Genomic DNA, 18,346 nt, shown 5'->3' on the forward strand with positions numbered 1-18,346 from the left:
ATCGAGATCGAGACTTCTTTTCCCTTCTACCTGGAGAAACCAGCTTTTCCGCCGTCTCTCCTTTCTGCCACCTTCCGCACACGATCGCTTCTTGCTTCTTTTTGCTTTCCTTCGCTTCTTCTCTTCTTCTCTTTCGCTATCCCACACTGCACTCGGGGTACGATCACTCACTCTCTCTCTCTCTCTTTCTCTCTCGCTCAAGCGCGCGCTCTCAGCCCAGACACGCAAACACACACCTCTGCCGCTAGCCACTTTTGGGGGGTTGCTGTGCTCGATGCACCTTCGCTGCCTTCTTTCTGCGCACCCTCACCCTATTTGCATCGACCCAAACGCGAAACTTGAACCCCGTTCCGGGCGTCGACGAGTGACCCGCTCCTCTTCAGCGTCTGCGTCTTCTTCTGTTTCCTCGGCTTCTGTGGTCTGTCTTCATCGACGATTTCCTTGCCGCGAGCTTTCCCTCACACCAAACACACACACACACACACACACACGAGCGCGGGCGCACGCCCAGGCTGGCCAGGTACCACGCGTCCACAGGGACCACCCCTGACCCGTGTTCTGGCGATTTCTTCGCCCTTCTGCCACGGCGATCGACTCTCGATCGACCTGGAAAAAATCGACTTTAAAGCTACAGGAGCCACCACAGCAAAAAGGGTCAAGCCCACTGCGACACTTGGGTGGTGGCGGTGATGTTGGCCACAGGTTGTGGCCGTTGGGCTTTTCCGTGGAATTCTCGAACGATCAAATCACGACGGCAGATGGTGACGCCGAGCCCGATCGAACCATGCATCCTCACAAGTCACACACCTAAACACTTCCACAGGTGCACGCTGTCGGGTCCAGAGGGACGACTTCAAACCTGCTCACACCTTCTCCCACGCATGCACCACCACGGCCAATCACTGGGCGACGGGTTGCACGGATTTCGTCCTCTCGCCGTACGTTGGCTTTTTTCGGTTTGCACCCTTAATTTACTTAGCACAAGCGGCGGGCTGGCAACCACTTTTCGCGGAACGAGTACGAGACACAGGACACACACAAACCACATATCCAAATCCAATTAGGATCCACGCGGCACTCGTACCGTTGACGGTGTTTGGATTTTTTTTTAATTTCAGAAAAGTTCCAAGAAACGTAGCTGTGCGTTCCAAGCGACACCGCGATAATAGATTTGCTCGGGGCAGGCGTGGGATTCGCCAGTCATCTAGCTCACCAACGAACGGGGCAACGTATTGGACGGGAGCGTTAGCAACCGACCCGACACGCAGCTCGCGCGACGCACCAAGCAACAATAACAACAGTCGGCACAGCAAATGCCTTCTATTCCCCAACGAGCTGATGCGGGTGGTGCGGTTAGGGGTGGTCGTTTCATCGCTGCGTTCGACTATGGGAAGCCCAACAGTATTCAGCCTTGGTTTCTAATAATTTATTATTATATATGCTATCGATTCATTCACTTATCAACTATTTCAGGCGATTAGTTTGTAGTATATTTAGTTTAAAATAATAAGTTTAATTTCAACTGTTGCGAATTTGACAATATCCTCCTCCGCAATGTCAGTAACACGTTTATAATGCACAGTGCAGATGTTCAAACTTCAAAGATCAAGCGCCGGCCCGTTAGCTTGTGAGTAGTTTCATCTTAGTAGATGAAAAGAATTATCGAAAAAGCGACAGAAATACTGCGAAAAGCTACGTATTTTTTTTAAATTCGCCCCATGTAATTACTAGGCTGGGATCGTAAGATCTACAAATGTTTTATATGATAGATCGTCTCTTGCGTAGTTGTAAGAAATATTTTTAAACTAATTATAAAGCTTAGTAGCATCTGCAAGCGATTTTTTTAGCAGATCGTTTATTTCATGCCCTTGAAATTGAAGCTGCAATTACATTTACAATGGGTATGCTTGATCAAATCTAATAATAATTCCAGAGCAGCATATAAAAATTATTTGACTATATTTAAAATATGTGATGTTCACAAAAGGAAAATTATATTGCATGTACATTGGACATGAAATGATGCCAACCTTCTGGATATCACCAAGCACCGCCCCTCGTAAATATTTGAAAAGTACATTTTTCACAACAAAATCGATAAACAGCAAAACATGCAAACTACTATCAGATGAATCAAGACACGTGTAAATGTATTTAATTTACTTAGTATAGCGTTTCCGCGGTACATAATCAGCCCTATTTATTAGCTCTGCAGAAAGTCGAGATTTTGCCCCCTGGACACTGTACTTCCCGCCTATCGATAGTATTACACGATTATGAAGTTGTCTTCATTTCCCCATTTGTTAGGAAAATCTGAGACATTACTCTCACGCCATCTGCGAACAAATATATTAACAAATATATTCATAATGCAGAGCTATGGTTGCTTAACCGTTTGTTACACCATGCTTTTGTCCGGTCCTCATTACAGATGTTGCTTCTAAACCCGTGTTTCAAAATTAGATTACGATTGCCCGGCACAGCGACTCATATTACTCAAGTTTACGTCTGATCGTCTGACATCTCGAGGAACTGCGTGCATACTTCACGCGAGCATTCGCCTTTGCTGTTGTAGACGAATTTGTAATAGTGTCCGTCCGCACATATCACTGAAAAGGTCAAAAACACAAGTAGAAAGTTAATGCCGGTGCGGAAAATCAAAACAAAGTAGCACGTCTTCTTACCGATCACCGAATTATTTTCAGACCCGAAAGCACAGATGCACGGTGGCCCTTGAGGGATTGAAAACTTGCAAAACGACCACTGGCTGGTAAAGTAGCGAGTCAACAAACTGGACCCACCGACGCCTCCCCCAGACTGGTTACCATCGCGCCCCTTGTTCGGTTCTTCCAGATTAAACACGTGAATGGTGCCGTGATCCGACGACACCACCACCGAGGTGGACTGATGGTTAAAGTTGATGCAGTATATCTTTGCCTGGTTCGATCCGCGCCTCAGCTCTGCCACTTTGTTCCCGCTGGTGGTATCGAATATTCGGATCAATGTGCCTCGGTCACTGGCCGTAGCCAACCTGGTGCCTTGCAAATTTAGCGCTATACAGCTGATCGCCGTCTCGTGAGCGATGATCTCATGCGGTGCCTTTTCGGTGTTGGCTAGATCGACGATCTGCACGTGTCCGGTACGCCGGCCGGGAAAAGCGAGCAACGATTTGGTACTGTTCGGACAGAGCACGCACAGGCCTTGTGGATTTTTGGAGGTTTCGAAAACGTGCAATTGAGTGGGCGTTTGCGTGAAGGCGTACACTTTGATAATTCCTTCAAGTACCACCACGATCCGGTCCCGTCGCAGTCGAACCCCTTTTACGGGGGCGTTGAAATCAAGCGAAATCGCGGGAGCTTTCTTGAGATCGTCCCATACGAGCACTTTGTTGGGCGGATAAAGTGGTCGCAATCCGCCACCAACTAGGGCCAGATAGTTGCAGCGAAACAGCATTTCCACGTAAGCGACACCTCCATCTGGAAAGATTTGCCTCTCCTTCTCCTTCAGTGGGTCACTATTGTACACCCGAAAGCCGTTGTCAGTGGCGCAGGCAAAACAACCTGGAAACAAAACAGCAAAAATCAGCCGCGGTGACTAATGCCACGAGCAGGATCATACAGTCCACAACACTCACCCTGATCTTGGTTGAATCCCGCATACAGCAACCCATTTCCGTAGGGGTTGCAATCAATCAGATTCATCTTTTATTTTCTCTTTTCACTTAATTTTTACAATGTTATCTTTTGATCAAAGTCAGGCAAGTGCATTATTTACGTCATTACGCATATCCAGCAGATCGACGCAGTCCGGCGTCCCCTCTTATCTCACTTTTAACGCATTTACGCTATGTACCTTTTATTTTTCTTAGTCGTATTCTCAACAATATTAGTCGATTGTTATTCTGGGCCGCAGCTAAATTGCACCCACGAGAGAGAAAGCGATAATGTCGGGTTTAGACAGACGTATGTGTCAAAATCTTCTGAAAATCGAAGTGACAGCTTTTGCGTCCGTTTTTAGCGTAGAATGAGGCAGTATATGTTTATTTACATATGTTTATAAATACTGTTTTTGTTCAATTACACAGAAATTGCCCCAAAATTTAAATAACTCTTGGTAAAGTTTTTTGCACTTTCTGCAATCTGTTTATTATTGACCTGTAATTCCGCATTACACAAACCCTCTTGCAGGCTGCTGGTTGGAATATGCAACAACCTTGATTGCAGCTGTGTCAGAAGCGCATAAATTCCCGCGCTTTAACCAGTCGTGCGGTGGTGTACTTTATGTTTGCTGAACATAAACTCATTTGTTTCGTTTCTAATTTTAAACAACGTAAACACCAATTTACCGATTTCGGTCGTATTTTAACTGCTTAATAAAATAATGAATTAAGTAATTCTTAATCGTATAGCTTCAGTGAGTTGACGGAACGAAATATTTCTAACGTTTTACTATTGTTAGAAAAAGTAAATTACGTACAACTGTGTGTAATATTTAATTTAAAGTTTTTTAAGCAGTGCAACTGAATAATACAAGGTGATAACGTAGTGTTTCAGTGGACGAATTTGCGACAATCCTTGTGGAGCTCTGCATATTTATTTACGGACAACCATATTTGACGAAGATCACTGAAAGCCTCAAAGCTGTACAATGTCTAAGTCCAGTGTTATTGAAATTGATACAAGCGATTCAATTGACATCAACGTAGACTGGTATGAACCAACGCCAGAGGATCTGGAAGCGGAGGAAAGATTTTTGAGATCAATGCGTGAACCCCGCGCTTCGGGTGACATGTCAACACCGGTATGTTTCAGTAGTGCTCCCTCACTATTACGCTGAGTTGTGTATGCGATAGTAGTGTAGCTACTACCTTGTCCCATTTGATTTCTCTACTACCCTGTTTTTGTAAAATACTCATCGCATGTTTCATTCAATTTGATTGTAAAAACTAATACGTCTTGTGCGTCGTTGCTTGTCCAGAATAAACAACATCCTGTGCGTGAAGTGGGGGACTGTGGTCATTCGGAAATAAAGAGTGAAATGTCCAACCGATATAAAGCATCCAATGGCCGACAAATCGAGATCGACTTTCTTGGTAAGCGTTACTGCGGTTAGCGATCTAATGCGAAAATGAGCCATTTTCGATTATACGTAACACTATAAAATTACCACGCATGAATTGCAACTCTTTTTTGATGTTGTTAAGAGTATTTCCGATTTTAAGAAAAGTGCAATAAATCTCTTATACTGCACCTATCAATATTGACCGATTGCAGATTCTGCTAATGTTCAGAAGTACGAAAAACTAGTTAAAAGTGACCAAATAAAATCCCCGTTCAAAAGACGGCTGTCGGGTGCTTCAAGTAGCGAAGAGGACGATAAAAGCACTACAGCAAGGATTATTAAGCGAGACGGTCCCAGCGATCAACACAGTGGACAGTGGAAAAAGAGCAAACAGCATGAAAACGATCACGGTAATGGCCGATTGCGACGAGAGAGCTCAAGCTCTGGTGCTTCAAGTCAAAACAGTCTCAAGCAGGCAGAATATGAGACGGATGAGGCAGTCCTAACTCGACGCCAAAAGCAGATCGATTATGGAAAGAACACTTTAGGCTACGAAAACTACATCCAGCAAGTGCCAAGGTAGCCGATCGTGAGAAGCATAAGTGTATGTGATAATAATCTGGTAACTATTTTGTTTGCTGCTGTTTTTAGACACCAACGCACCAAAGACCACCCAAGAACTCCACAGAAACACTTAAAATACAGCCGTCGGGCATGGGACGGGCTGATACAAGTGTGGCGCAAAAAGCTGCACTGCTTTGATCCTGCTGAATAACCGTTGAAAGGGCATCGATTGCTATTCACAAATCCGAAGCGTTATTCTATATTTGTAACATAATAGTAGATCCCACCAAATGTGCGCTAAACACGGACTGAAGACGCAGTGCATGTACAAACAACTGCAATGCGCTATAACATGTTTAGAGGGGAGTTTTCTTTACCTACACGTTTTTGAGTTTCCCAAAAATAATTACCTTTTTTCTCATACTTATTCAATAAATATTCTTAACTACAGTGGTAGTGTGTCCTATGCAGGACAGAAACAAAAAAAATAATCTATTTTATTCAACCGAGCCAGATTCTTCGTTATTCTTTTGTAGCAATGCTAATATCCTATCCAGCTTTGCCGTTTGCTGGGCCTCTATCGAAGTCAATTTGTTTTCAAGCATGCGTCCCAGTTCGAGAAATTTTGTGTCTATGTACTGCTTTATGGCAAAGTCTGCCAACGGTGAGCCGGCCGTTTGTCCCGGTAAAATTTCCATTTTGCTTAACAGGCTCGATAAGCCACCATCTGGTGCTGTTTTTACATTGCCAGCAACGGCTGTGGTCCCGGCAGGTGATTCCGGTTGAGCGTTGTTGTTGACAACGTTCTGCCTCGATGATTGCATAGAGCCAAGTATTATCCGCTTACACTTCTCTGCCTTTTCGGACAAATCCGCGTCTTGGAGACGTTGCTGCACAACTGTTGGGTTGATTCGCTTACCACCCATCATCATCGTTCGTAGAGGATCCGGATTACGCGCCAAGTACAAGCGTGTTCCGTACAAGCAGAGAGGATCGTCTTTGTGGGAGATGAATTTAAGCTGCAGCTCGTCGATGTCGCTAGAAATGCGTATGTCGAACCGGAATACCTTCACATCTTCCAGGGTGTATACCAGCTCTCCGTGATAGGTGTTATGGTACTCGTTCAAGCGACCATAGTAACATTCTATAACAGGACATTCAACAACGAGCGAAATAGCTCGCGGCAGATATAACGGTGCGATGCTTAGGCGCATTTCGCAAGCCTCAGTTTCGCTGGAGGCACCTAAAACCAAGCACATGTCCAAGTCTAGAAGATCATCCAGCGGCACGCTAAAACGTGAAAAGGGTACAAAAACAATCAAGGTCGGGCGTAGCTGACGCATATTACGATTATGGCTAAGAGAACTCACAAATCAGGTGCAGAAGATTCGCCCACTTGTATTGTTATTTGCTTTTCATGACTACCCTCCACAACCGGCCACGAGAAGCTGCAACGGTACGGTTCTGCGCCCATCGCCCACTTGTTTGTGTAGCTTCCGTTTGCAGCCGAGTACTTGTGATTCTAGGCCATCGCCATATCGATCCCTAGCTTGCTGTGTTTACGAATGAAAGAATGTAAACAATCTCGCTTGACACACAGCGTCGCACTACGTAATGTCAAAAACCGCGGAAGCGCCTCGAGCCTGTAGTGGTGAAGGATGCTGAGCTCCGCAGATCACTGGACTGCACAGAGCAGGAACGAGAGAGAGAGAGAGAGAGAGAAAGAGAGCTAGTGAGCAGGCAAAAGCAACACCGCACTGGCATTCTTGTCCGTCGGCGGCAGGATTCTAGTTTTCATGGGGCTTTTTGGGGGACATATACTCGAATAACAGCGCCTTTGATGCGTTTTCCGGCCTGCCACCGGGTGTACACATTTGGTTAGTGAAATTATGTAAGTGTGTGAAGGAAAAGCGTAAAAATATGTGCATCCAGCCTCTGGAGATGGCTGGCATTTGTGTAGCACCAACTTGTTGGTAACATTTGGGCAGAATTCCCTCAGTGATGAAAGTGTTTCCCCGCTTCCGAACCGGTTTGGTCCCACAGATAGGTGAGTCGGCGACAAGGCGCCATCCGAACTTCACACGTCTTTGCTGAGCCTCGAGAAATTCGTGCGACAATTTCGGTGGACAAAAGTTGGCTCCCTAAAGAAAACGTTCCCAGGTTACGCGTAAAACCTGGCATATTCACACACGCGCACGAGAGGTCCTTTCTGTCATCGTACACTTACCTGTCCCGCCGCAGCGAGTGGTTGTGAACGTACCGACCGAGTGTGTACTATGGCTCGGATTAATCAAGTGGCGTACGCTACGCTGCGTACGCGAAAGTAAATAGTATGTTTTCAAAGCTCCTTTTTCCTTCTCCTTACGGTGTACCATGGCACCAGCAGCGCCCTAACGCGCGGTAGGATAGTGCCCGGGGTTACTCTCAATGCACCATCAGCATGCAGTGGTATTACAAACTGTTGGCCCGCCGTCCCCATCTGGTGTTAGTGGCCGTAGGCATTTTCTCCATTGCCTGCATCGTCGTGGCGTTGTGCACACGGAAGCTACCCGATTTCGATGATCCGACTCTGGTAAGTGTATCACGGCTCCTCGGAGACCGAGCAATTGAAACCAATAATAACGTGTTTTTTTTCTAACATTCATAACAGGGATTCGAAGCTCGTGGCACTTCGATCGGTAAACGGTGGACGGCTTGGCGGAATCTGCTCGAGGAAACCAGCGTGTCGGGGCGTTTGGTGGCCAACCCGAAAGAGCTCACACTCGGCACGGACAACCTTCTGCATCGGTCGTCGAACGGCGAGGGCACTGGCGTTGGGATAAAGATACCCAAGCGGAAGCAGAAGAAAGCTAAGAAAAAAACATCGAACGCCGGTAATGGCGAGGAAGCCAAAAAACACTCCAAGCAGAGTAATAATCTACGGATTTTGAAAGAACTGTATCACAATCAAACTGCAACGAATGGAGAGATTATCAGCTTTGAGGAGTACGACAACGAAACGGCTCCGCGCCGCGGTGGACGACAAGAGGTGTGGGAGTACGGTACGAACCAATCCTTCTACACCGAGGAAGTGGGCAACAAAACGATGGAGAAAAAACGAGCCAAATGGGATACCCTGCGGAAGCTGAAACCACCCCCGGAACAGATAGAGATGCACATTCCGTCCGATGGGTTCTTCTGCGAATCGCCAAGTAAGTGTGGTCGGCAGTAATGCTGCGTTGCCAGCCTGAAACTGACGCTGACGTTGATACTGTCCCTTACAGATAAGGAGTACGCCCACCTGGTGGTTCAACGAGTGAATCACAACCTAAACGAGTCCTTGTTTGAGTTGAACGCCTTCCTCGCGCTGTGCGAGCTCGAGCAAACGATTTTCAAAGTGGATCACTACGGCGATATCTGCCAGCATGAGCTCACATCCGACGACTGCTGCCGCCCGTGGTCCATTGTCAACTACGCGACTTTTCTCTCGAATAAATCGTCCTGCTTTGAGCTGAACGAGGAGGACGTGGCGATGGTGAAGACGCTGCTGTTCGATTGTTTCCAGTACTACCACAATATGAAGCTGAGCAACGACTGCATGCGGTCGAGCTGCATCGCACCGAGTGAGTGCAAGCAGCACAACGCAGTGTACAACATTCTGCACTATCTGGCGAACGTCGATTTTATCAGACAAAATGTAAGTATTGCTAACAGATGGTGTGGCTTCTCAAACCCATTGATTTCGGTTTTATTCTCTTGGCAGGAGTCGGCTGAATTTTTGAACGCCACTATGATCTTTCTTCCCATTGCCCGAAGTATTAAAACGATGGAGTTTTATCACAGTTTAAGCCAAACGTAGGTCTTTGGATGTCGATCATCTCGATCGGGTCGGATTGTAACTATTGCTTGAAAATGCCCTAATACCCCTTTTAATTGCAGTAATCTTGCCAACGACCTCGTATCGGTTGTCGCCATGGACATGGGATTGAAAAATGCGCTCTTCGATGAGTGTCTGCTTCGGGATGGTTGGCTGATCGGTATGGGAGGCCTGTTCGTCGTCATTTGCATGTGGCTGTACACGGGCTCATTGTTTGTCACACTTATGACCGTGCTGGCGGTGATATTTTCTCTAGGCATCGCGTACTTCATTTATTCCTTCATATTCGAGCTTACGTTTTTTCCCTTCATGAACCTGCTCGCCGTCATTGTGGTCGTAGGTATGAACAGCGCATTTAACGTTGGCTTTGCATAAAATCGTTGGCTTTTGTAATAATGCCAATATCCTTTTTTGCAAGGTATTGGAGCAGACGATGCGTTCATCTTCCTGAAAATATGGCAGTGCACGATCGCCGACCGTATGAAGTGTGGTGGAGGTATCGTCGTGCCGATTGCACCGTCAACATCGTCATGCAATTCGGAGGGCAGTGGAACGGTGCCGGGCCGTCGGACGTCCGACACGTTGGTGGAGATCATGGGCTGTACACTCCGACACGCGGCTCTATCGATGTTAGTTACCTCCTTGACGACAGCGGCCGCATTCTACGCGTCCTATGTTAGCTCCATTACGGCAGTGCGTTGTTTTGGGTAAGTATTTGCTTAAAACATCTAAAATTCGATATTTTACATTAGATTATCAGACACTAATGGTGCTCTTCAACCCTGAAACAGCATTTTCTCCGGCACAGCAGTAATGGCGAACTATTTCCTCATGGTAACGTGGCTCCCGGCAGCCGTCTCAATTGCGGAACGAATATCCTGCCTCATGCTGCTCAAACCGTTCGCCCGCGTAACCCACCGCTGCACTATACCTTTTATTGCCATGGCTCAGTTTAGCCGCCGCATCGAAGATGCTGTCATAGAGCTTATCATCAACTTGCCGTGGCTGTGGATCACCTCACTGGGTAAGGCTTTGTAAACGATGCGCAGTAACTGTTGCTTTCAAATGCTAACATACGCCATTTACCCGTGCTTTCCCTGTCAGGTACGGTCGGTATTCTCAGCGGTGTTCTAGTGCTACACTGGCCAAAGTTGCGGCTGCCAGATTCACCGGACTTTAAGCTTTTCATAAGCAACCATCCGTTCGAGCGGTACGACAGCGAGTATAAGGACATGTTTTGGTTCGAGAAAATGTACACGGTAAGCAGAAGGAGAGTTTAACCGCCTTTCGACAATCCAACCAGCTAAGAAGGCTTGATTCCATTCAAAAATAACATCCGGTACGCTTTTGCAGACTACGGAGAGCTTCAAAATTCCGCTCCGCTTCGTGTGGGGTGTGCTGCCCGTCGATCGTGGTAATTTCCTCGATCCGGAGCAGCGAGGTGAGCTGTACTTCGACGAAACGTTCAACATGAGCGCCCCCGAGTCACAGCAATGGTTGCTGCAGTTTTGCCGACGAATCAAGAACCAAACGTTCTACCAAACCAGCTACGGGTTGCTGCTGCCAAATTGTTTCATCGAAAACTTCATCAGCTGGATGGCGCGACGGTGCAACGATTCCATGGGCGAGATCGACCGAACACCGTGCTGCGAAGTGTCACCGTTTCCTTTCGCACCGGACATTTTCGATCAGTGCCTACCGGAGTCGATATCGTCGCTGTACGAAACGCCGCGGGAGTTTTTCATACCCGGCGTAGCCGGTCCGAAGTTTGCCCGCAGTTCGTTTGTAGTAGATCGACAGCAGCAGATATCGGTGGCAGCAGCAGCATTAACCGACAGCGTTGATCCGCCGGTACCTAAAACCAAGGTGGTGAAGGCGGTTGTGATCGAGTATGAGAGCACGCAGATTTTTACCATGTCCTACCCGGAGATCGAATCGTTCGTGCGCACGGTCGAAAGCTGGCTGGCCGAACAGCTGCACGATGCGCCACCCTCGATGGCGAACGCTTGGTTTATCAGTGAGCTGGAGTTTTTCGACCTGCAGGACACGCTGTCCACCGGCACAATGGTAGCCATCGCGATGGCCATGGCCGTGGCCCTGTTGGTACTGATGCTTGTGACGCTGAACGTGCTAATCAGCCTGTACGCGATCGTGACCGTTACACTCACCATACTCACAACGGTGGCGGTGCTGGTGCTGCTCGGATGGAAGCTGAACGTGCTGGAAAGCGTTGCAGTCAGCACGGCGATTGGATTGGCGGTAGACTTCAGTCTCCATTACGGTGTGCATTATCGACTCTCGACGGAACCGGACCGCCGATCTTCGACGCGCTTCTCACTTCAACGGATGCTGGGCCCGACGGCGATGGCCGCCATTACAACTGGCATCGCCGGTGCGCTGATGTTGCCCTCGAGCGTGCTGGCGTACATACAGATCGGGGTGTTTTTGGTGATCGTCATGTCGATCAGCTGGCTGTACGCGACCTTCTTCCTTATGAGTCTGTTGCGGGTGGCCGGACCGCAGTACGGATTCGGGCAGTTCCGCTACCCTAAACTGCGTACGGCTTTGCGTAGTGTCGATGGTTGCAAGGCGATCACGCAGCTTGACGCCAGCGGAGCGCGAATGACGCATCATCATCATTATCATGCATCGCATCACCACCAAGGTGTGGTATCGGAACAGCTGCTGTCCAACTCGAGCTCGGCGGCGGGCGATCTGGTCGGTTCCGAGTCGCACGAGCTTGACTCGCTGACGTCGAACTCGATCATCAAACCGGTCAACCTGGACATTGCCCGGCCGATCAATTTCGATCGAGCGTTCAAGAAGAAATACTCACTGCCTCACGAGCAGAGCCCTTCCACGGCCAGCGCCATTACGATGGTGCTGCCGGATGATGTAGATATTAGAAGCGCCCACCAGAGCGGACATTAATTAGCTTCGGGAGAAACGGCTACGTTGTGAGACTTACCAAATAACAAGGGACGAAGGCAGTCGTCCGCATCCCGTAGTGTTACACACATTTATATGTACTTAGAACGATGTCATAGAGTTTGAGTAGGATTCATTGCACTAGAGCACGCTCCGACGCTTGACACGGCGAGGTACGATTGAAACGGATCTTTCCGCTGTCATGCAGTCGTTACACGTTTACCGAGGCCAAATCCTGTTGAGGGAAGCTATCGTATTAGAACTTGTTAGAAAAGGCGCAGTTCCAAACTCTAGGCCCCTTTAGCCCGCCAGCCGTGAGTGAACTTGATCGATATTTTAACTGTTGTTGTTAGGAATTCCGTCTAGAGCGCGAGCGCGGTTTGTTGTCAGCGTTGTCTTTTGGCAACGCTGACAAGCCGAAACTGCATTCGTAAAGGAAGCGGCTCAACGTCACGATCGATTTGTACCGTTTGTGCGAACGCCGTTGGCAGATCTCATATGAGGGCGTGCGAAGCGCGACAAACCAAGCAATCTTTACCCCGGAAGGGTGCCGGACCGTATTTCCATTTGTTGCACTGACTAAGGCTCCCGATCAGCGGGTCATCAGCGTCGATCGGTGTGCTTCATATCGAGCGTGAAAGATGCTCACAAAGTGTACGCCCTTTTTGGCCAACGGCCGAATATTGTTCGATCCCGACGCGAGGATCCCCCGTTTTGCAATGCAACAAGGTAGCAACCGAAAAATTGCGTTACATATAGAATACATATGCATGTTGTGACAACAATTAGTGGAACCACTTTGTGATACATATATAAATATATTTACAGCTAATATTAATAGTATGGCGAGATGATTGTTGGAAGTAACAGGTTGTACAGGGAACGCGTTAAAGGCAATGCCGAACCGTTAATGCAGGATTTAAATGAGTGCTGGACGAACGTACAAATACGCAAACACAAAATGAACAAAAAAAGAACTCTACTTAATCGGAAATCACGTCGATGGTGGAAGCTGCGCATAGTGCAGCAGACAAATCACGCTAAGGCCAGGGAGCAGCGAGGAGAACAGTTACGAAGGAAGACGAGATGCATCTTGCTGGATAGAGTAAGCAAACTAAGGTGTGAAATAAATATTCATCATCGGTTCTACGGTGTCATATGTGAAGTCACAATGTTTCTTGTCCAATGCAGCAACTGCATAGCGGTTACAACCCGCTGCAGAAGAAACCGAAACCACTTGCGGGCGAGTGAACTAATTTCGACTGCTACGAAAGGTATTTCGAATGGAGAAGATTTCTCACGTTGCAGTCTGTTCCGATGGCTTCGAGCATCTTAATTAGACTGGCCTTTGACCCATGAACGAAGACTTTTTAAAGGGACGATCACCTTGTACTGGATCTAGACTTAAATATGCATTTGTTTTAAAAGCAATGTCTCCTTCATTGATTTTTTGTGTTGTGAAGCTTCAGGGTAGCTTAAAAACATAAAAATCATCAAATTCATACTTTTGACACATTTCTTTTAACCCGATCGTCACCCGGGCCTCGAAAACAACCTCCATCGTTGCACGGAATTCCCACACAAAAAGGAACAGGAGATCATACCAGCAAGAGGTAGCATTTCTTTTGGCTCGATTCTTGTTGACGTCATCAGTACTTCAAAAAAACAACCTCCGTCTGGGACGAGATTTCAACACGAAAAGTAACGGAAGAACATACCAGCTGGAGATAGCATTTCGCACGATCTGATACGTGTTGAAGGTCAAAGCTTCAAAACAACTTTTAAAAAACTAGCATCCATTGTTTTGCACAATTTCGTGTGGACAATTTTGGAGCTGCGTGATTCGAATGTCTTATTAATCAATACCGTTGTCGGTGCTGATATTTGACTCAAGATAGATGAAGATTTGGAATCTTTGTAACATTTACATTTGGTTATGACGTTGCGGAATAGGACCTATTTCGGATTTTAAACCCCCTATCTTTGCCAAGTGGGAAGATGAAAATGTTCGACACACGTGCACATAAATGACCGATTGATTTCACCTTTTATTGTGTTAATAATGGAGAGGTGGTAGCGTTCGAAGGGCGAAGTGCAAACGCGCGGTTTGCATGTGTCGTTTGGCGAAAGGGTACAATCAATCCTTAGCTTTATTTGTTTGTATTTATGTATATAATATATATATAACTATATGTATATATTTCTCCATTCTCCTTAACCCCTACGTCGTTTTTGCACTTACGGTCTAAGAGAAATAAAGAGGATTGCAGCGTATAGGTGGAGTACTCACGCACCCAACAGGAACGCGCTTAACAATTATCCTTCACTGCAGTTACCACAAGATAAGAAAAAAAAGAAGCATATCGACAGCGCATCCATGACCTAACCGTTTTTTTTTTCGCAAACGTTTGCTGCATTACTCGCTGTGTAGTTGTTTATTAAAATCTACCACTCTAGCCCCAACCGACGGTTTTCAATACTTCTAAATCCTGCGCATACCCCTACCTCTTAGGCGTATTCCGATCTTACCAGTGGTACAGGCGCAAAGGGCTGTGCCACGGTTAAGAAAGATTGAAAGTTGGAATACCGATGGACCTTTTGTTACAATCAAATTAGGCTCACGTTAACGTAAAAAATGTGCTTTTGGCGAACGAAAACTTTTACGTACTTATTTAAACTAAACGAAAACTGTTACAAATTAGCGTTCTACTGCTGCTGTTACTAATTCCTGCATCCATGAAGAGCATTTTAGTCGAAAAGACTATCTCTAGTATTCGTTTTTTTGTCCAGTTCCTATTACTACGCGTTTGTTTTTCTTTTCTTTCTTTTTTACAAATGTTCACCTAGTTCTCGCCAACACCCGATAACTCGTTCTTGGCTGGACGATGGATGTTCTGGGCGTTAGGGACTCGCTCACATGCGCCGTTGCAACTCGGTTGCGTTGACGATAACCCGTCCGCCGGCGGCACATCCTTCTGAGTTCAGTTGCCACCGATCGGTCCGATCTCCCTCCTGCGGCTAGCGATGGAAGGCGTGACGTGGCGATTAAAAGACGTACGCGAACTTTCCTCCCCCTCAATACACATTATTCGCTGGCCGGTTGCAGCACCACGTGCGGACGAATGATGTCCTCAATGTCCATCGACATCGTCGCGTCGTCCTTGCCCACCACCTCGTCTACGACACCGACCACCTCGTGGGAATGGTGCGAATGATGATGATGATGATGTTGTTGCTGATGCTGATGATGGTGGTGCTGGTGGTGTGGGTGGCCAGTCGTGCCCGCATGATCACCCGACGAGGACGACCCCGGAGTGCTACTGGAGGTGGTGGTGGCGGTGGTGGTAATCAGCTCGCTGCCGCTGCTACTGCTCTGCTGCACGAAGTCCATCTCCGAGGTGAGGTCAAGCGTGGAGCCCGTTGTGGAGGTGTTGTTGTGGGACGCCACGTTTGGCGCTGTCGTACTGATGGCCACCACGGTGGCACCACCGCCCAGCGTTATCGTTTCCGTGGCAAGTCCACCGGCAGCTCCACCACTTCCGGTGGCGACGGCACTTGCAGCAACCGCAATTTTGTGCATCTCGCCCATCTCTTCGCTGTCCGATTGCATGATGATGCTCTGGTCGGACGTATTACCATTGGTAGGCTTGTTCGAGATGATGCGATCACGCAGCGACGGCTCGTGGTTGTGTGGCGAACCGACCTCCCGCACCTTCTGGTAGTCCTCCGTGATGTGCAGTATGGCCTGGCAACCCTTGCGCCCGTTCCACGCACACTTCCACGCCGCGATGCCGTTGCGGATCTTCTGCTGCGTCCGGAAGCGATACCCATTGTAGATCAGGAACGTCTGGTAGCCGTCCTTCGTGACGAGCTGGTAGTGGTTGCGTTTCATCGTCGTAACATCCGTGAGCCACCCATCGCCCACCAGCATGTCATTCGAGACCTTGCGCTTTGACGGTTGGTCTCGTGATTTCTTCTTCTTCGACGCGTTTGACGAGGACGATGATGTTTTGGTGGCCGCACCACCACCCCGGGACGAACTGTTTGCGACCGTCGGTGTAACGGCACCGGCCGTAGCCAGCAACCCAGCAGGAGCACTGCCATCCGGCGTCACCACGATTGTGTCCTCCTCGTGTTGATGTTCCGGCACTTGCTGCTGCTGTTGTTGCTGTTGGTGGTGGTGCTGGTGATGCGGCGGCGCCGGATGTGACTGCTGTTGCTGCTGCTGCTTGGTCGGATTCGTTTCCGGTGGGTTTTCTGGTACCGACACCGGCAGCCCGTGGTTATGCTGGCCAATTTCGGCCACCACCTGGATGTTGTCGTCTACTTCGATCGCAGCCGGACACTGGATGTCACTGCCCGAGGCCACACACAACCAAATGCCAAGCTGGGACGGCGAGGCCGTGAAGAGCTGCTTCTTGAACTCGATAATGTTTCCGTTCAGCGGTGGTCCACCATCGATCGAGATACGCTGGTCGAGTCCAACCTGCGGTTCGTCGATGCCACCGGCGCCCAGCTCGGAACCACCGCCAGCACCAGTGGCCCCGTTCGAGGCGCTGCTGTTCGTTGCGTCCGGCTGCATGCTAACCACGTTGTAAATTGCGGTCGCATGGTCAACCGATTTGCGCTTTTCACGCAGCAGCAGATCATTTTCCTTCACTTTTTCCTTGTACTCGAAAAAGTCCTCCACCGTCGATACGCACTTGCCGCAAATGAACGAGTTCAGGTCCTCGTCAAAGCTTATCTGGAAGGATAGGAAGCAGCGCGACATGTTTCAGTACAGATCGTCAAAACGGACCGACCGCCGCGTACTCACCGCTATGGCCAAAACCTCCAGGATCTTCAGCAGTAGAGATTCGTTGTCGTTGCCCGCACCGGGGAACAGCTCGTACAGGACGCACGCCTGCGAGAAGCACAACCGGCAAAAGGGCAGCTCCGTCTGAATCTGTGCCTGCAGCGCGTCCATCTCCATCGTGCTACGGGTGGGGGAGGAGAGGGGGCCCGATCGCGAGTTCACCGGTGCCAGCAGCAACCAAATAGGGCTGAAACAAAACAAAAAGCACGCGTCCTCGCCGCAAAGACGAAGCACACGTTACGGCGCTGCCGGAGCACGGACAATCGTTGGCCAAGTGCAAACGAGCAGCCCTTCACTGTGTGTGCTGGTGTGCTGGTTTGCTGGTGTTGGCGTGGATCAGGAAACGAACCGGACCAAGCGGGCAGCCTTAATGGGGCCACCAACTGATGACGAAAGCTTGGCGACGTCACGCGCGACGATCCTCCAAATTGGTGGTTCTGCTTTTACGGCACGCTGTGGCACGGGTTGCGGCGGTACTTACGCGAGCCAACCCTACAAAAGATCCCGTCGGTTGGCGGAATTTGCCGGATGGTAGGCAAACTGGGTGCCGAATACCGCTGAGATGTCGTTCACTCTCTATCGCTCTCTCTCTCTCGACGCGTTCCTGCTCGGACGCACGGGTCGCACCACCGTGGGGCACAGATTTACGCTATTGCTCCTTCTAAAGCGCTTTCGCTTTTCGTTCCGTGACCAAACTCGCCAAGCGTTTTTCTTTTCCTCGCACCACGTCCTCTCTCGCTCGCACGCTCGATAGCCAGGCGGTGTGTTTTGTTTTCCTTTCGCTCCTCGGGTCCGTTGTTCTTTCCACGCCGCACCAGGCACAGAGTGGGGCAGACGGGTGGTTAGAGGGGGCGGGGTGTGTTCGCTTTCACACGGCCACTGCGCGAGGGTGGAAAAGGGCAAGGGACGAGGGGGGGGGGGAGAGAGGAGAGAAATATAGACGAAAAACGATTAGCTGTGAACGCGCGGGGATGGATGCACGACGAAAAAACAAAACAACCAATTTTCTTCGAGCAACTGTCACCCTCAGAGCAAAGGGCTGATGACGACGATCGTCACACAAAACTACCAGCAGCACGCAG

The 18,346-nt window shown here is 48.7% G+C and overlaps 5 protein-coding genes across 5 annotated transcripts; 2 read left to right on the forward strand and 3 right to left on the reverse strand.

Annotated features, from left to right (window-relative positions):
* Positions 1–2,145: 2,145 nt before the first annotated feature.
* Positions 2,146–3,865, reverse strand: LOC128731481 (WD repeat domain phosphoinositide-interacting protein 3). Its single transcript, XM_053824604.1, has 3 exons — positions 3,635–3,865; positions 2,685–3,560; positions 2,146–2,609 (listed from the first exon to the last, which is right to left on the reverse strand). The coding sequence occupies exons 1-3, from the start codon at positions 3,699–3,701 to the stop codon at positions 2,503–2,505; spliced, it is 1,050 nt and encodes a 349-aa protein (XP_053680579.1). The 5' UTR covers positions 3,702–3,865; the 3' UTR covers positions 2,146–2,502.
* A 782-nt stretch (positions 3,866–4,647) lies between these two features.
* Positions 4,648–5,871, forward strand: LOC128720890 (histone RNA hairpin-binding protein). Its single transcript, XM_053814588.1, has 4 exons — positions 4,648–4,800; positions 4,978–5,092; positions 5,274–5,640; positions 5,713–5,871. Exons 1-4 carry the CDS (start codon positions 4,648–4,650, stop codon positions 5,834–5,836), a joined length of 759 nt encoding a protein of 252 aa, XP_053670563.1. The 3' UTR covers positions 5,837–5,871.
* A 214-nt stretch (positions 5,872–6,085) lies between these two features.
* On the reverse strand, positions 6,086–7,099 carry LOC128720514 (uncharacterized). The gene is made up of 2 exons (XM_053814188.1): positions 6,996–7,099; positions 6,086–6,915 (listed from the first exon to the last, which is right to left on the reverse strand). The coding sequence occupies exons 1-2, from the start codon at positions 7,097–7,099 to the stop codon at positions 6,123–6,125; spliced, it is 897 nt and encodes a 298-aa protein (XP_053670163.1). The 3' UTR covers positions 6,086–6,122.
* A 966-nt stretch (positions 7,100–8,065) lies between these two features.
* On the forward strand, positions 8,066–12,718 carry LOC128731147 (protein dispatched). Its single transcript, XM_053824245.1, has 9 exons — positions 8,066–8,197; positions 8,276–8,816; positions 8,889–9,301; positions 9,368–9,459; positions 9,544–9,821; positions 9,900–10,188; positions 10,273–10,505; positions 10,586–10,740; positions 10,835–12,718. Exons 1-9 carry the CDS (start codon positions 8,066–8,068, stop codon positions 12,410–12,412), a joined length of 3,711 nt encoding a protein of 1,236 aa, XP_053680220.1. The 3' UTR covers positions 12,413–12,718.
* Positions 12,719–15,142: 2,424 nt separating this feature from the next.
* Positions 15,143–17,381, reverse strand: LOC128730909 (uncharacterized). The gene is made up of 2 exons (XM_053823998.1): positions 17,226–17,381; positions 15,143–17,153 (listed from the first exon to the last, which is right to left on the reverse strand). Exons 1-2 carry the CDS (start codon positions 17,379–17,381, stop codon positions 15,495–15,497), a joined length of 1,815 nt encoding a protein of 604 aa, XP_053679973.1. The 3' UTR covers positions 15,143–15,494.
* Positions 17,382–18,346: the final 965 nt, after the last annotated feature.

Source organism: Anopheles nili, chromosome 2 (genome assembly GCF_943737925.1).
Source record: "Anopheles nili chromosome 2, idAnoNiliSN_F5_01, whole genome shotgun sequence".
NCBI classification, from domain to species: Eukaryota; Metazoa; Arthropoda; class Insecta; order Diptera; family Culicidae; genus Anopheles; species Anopheles nili.

Excerpts from the sequence above, each read along its gene's own strand:
- LOC128731147 (XM_053824245.1), top strand. The coding sequence starts at position 8,066 with ATGCAGTGGTATTACAAACTGTTGGCCCGCCGTCCCCATCTGGTGTTA. Across the intron at positions 8,198-8,275 it reads ATTTCGATGATCCGACTCTG|GGATTCGAAGCTCGTGGCAC; the intron begins GTAAGTGTATCA and ends CATTCATAACAG. Across the intron at positions 10,506-10,585 it reads GCTGTGGATCACCTCACTGG|GTACGGTCGGTATTCTCAGC; the intron begins GTAAGGCTTTGT and ends TTTCCCTGTCAG.
- LOC128720890 (XM_053814588.1), top strand. The coding sequence starts at position 4,648 with ATGTCTAAGTCCAGTGTTATTGAAATTGATACAAGCGATTCAATTGAC. Across the intron at positions 4,801-4,977 it reads CGGGTGACATGTCAACACCG|AATAAACAACATCCTGTGCG; the intron begins GTATGTTTCAGT and ends TTGCTTGTCCAG. Across the intron at positions 5,641-5,712 it reads TACATCCAGCAAGTGCCAAG|ACACCAACGCACCAAAGACC; the intron begins GTAGCCGATCGT and ends TGCTGTTTTTAG.
- LOC128731481 (XM_053824604.1), bottom strand. The coding sequence starts at position 3,701 with ATGAATCTGATTGATTGCAACCCCTACGGAAATGGGTTGCTGTATGCG. Across the intron at positions 3,561-3,634 it reads GGGATTCAACCAAGATCAGG|GTTGTTTTGCCTGCGCCACT; the intron begins GTGAGTGTTGTG and ends TTTTGTTTCCAG. Across the intron at positions 2,610-2,684 it reads TGAAAATAATTCGGTGATCG|TGATATGTGCGGACGGACAC; the intron begins GTAAGAAGACGT and ends TGACCTTTTCAG.
- LOC128730909 (XM_053823998.1), bottom strand. The coding sequence starts at position 17,381 with ATGGAGATGGACGCGCTGCAGGCACAGATTCAGACGGAGCTGCCCTTT. Across the intron at positions 17,154-17,225 it reads TGGAGGTTTTGGCCATAGCG|ATAAGCTTTGACGAGGACCT; the intron begins GTGAGTACGCGG and ends CTATCCTTCCAG.
- LOC128720514 (XM_053814188.1), bottom strand. The coding sequence starts at position 7,099 with ATGGGCGCAGAACCGTACCGTTGCAGCTTCTCGTGGCCGGTTGTGGAG. Across the intron at positions 6,916-6,995 it reads GAATCTTCTGCACCTGATTT|CGTGCCGCTGGATGATCTTC; the intron begins GTGAGTTCTCTT and ends TTCACGTTTTAG.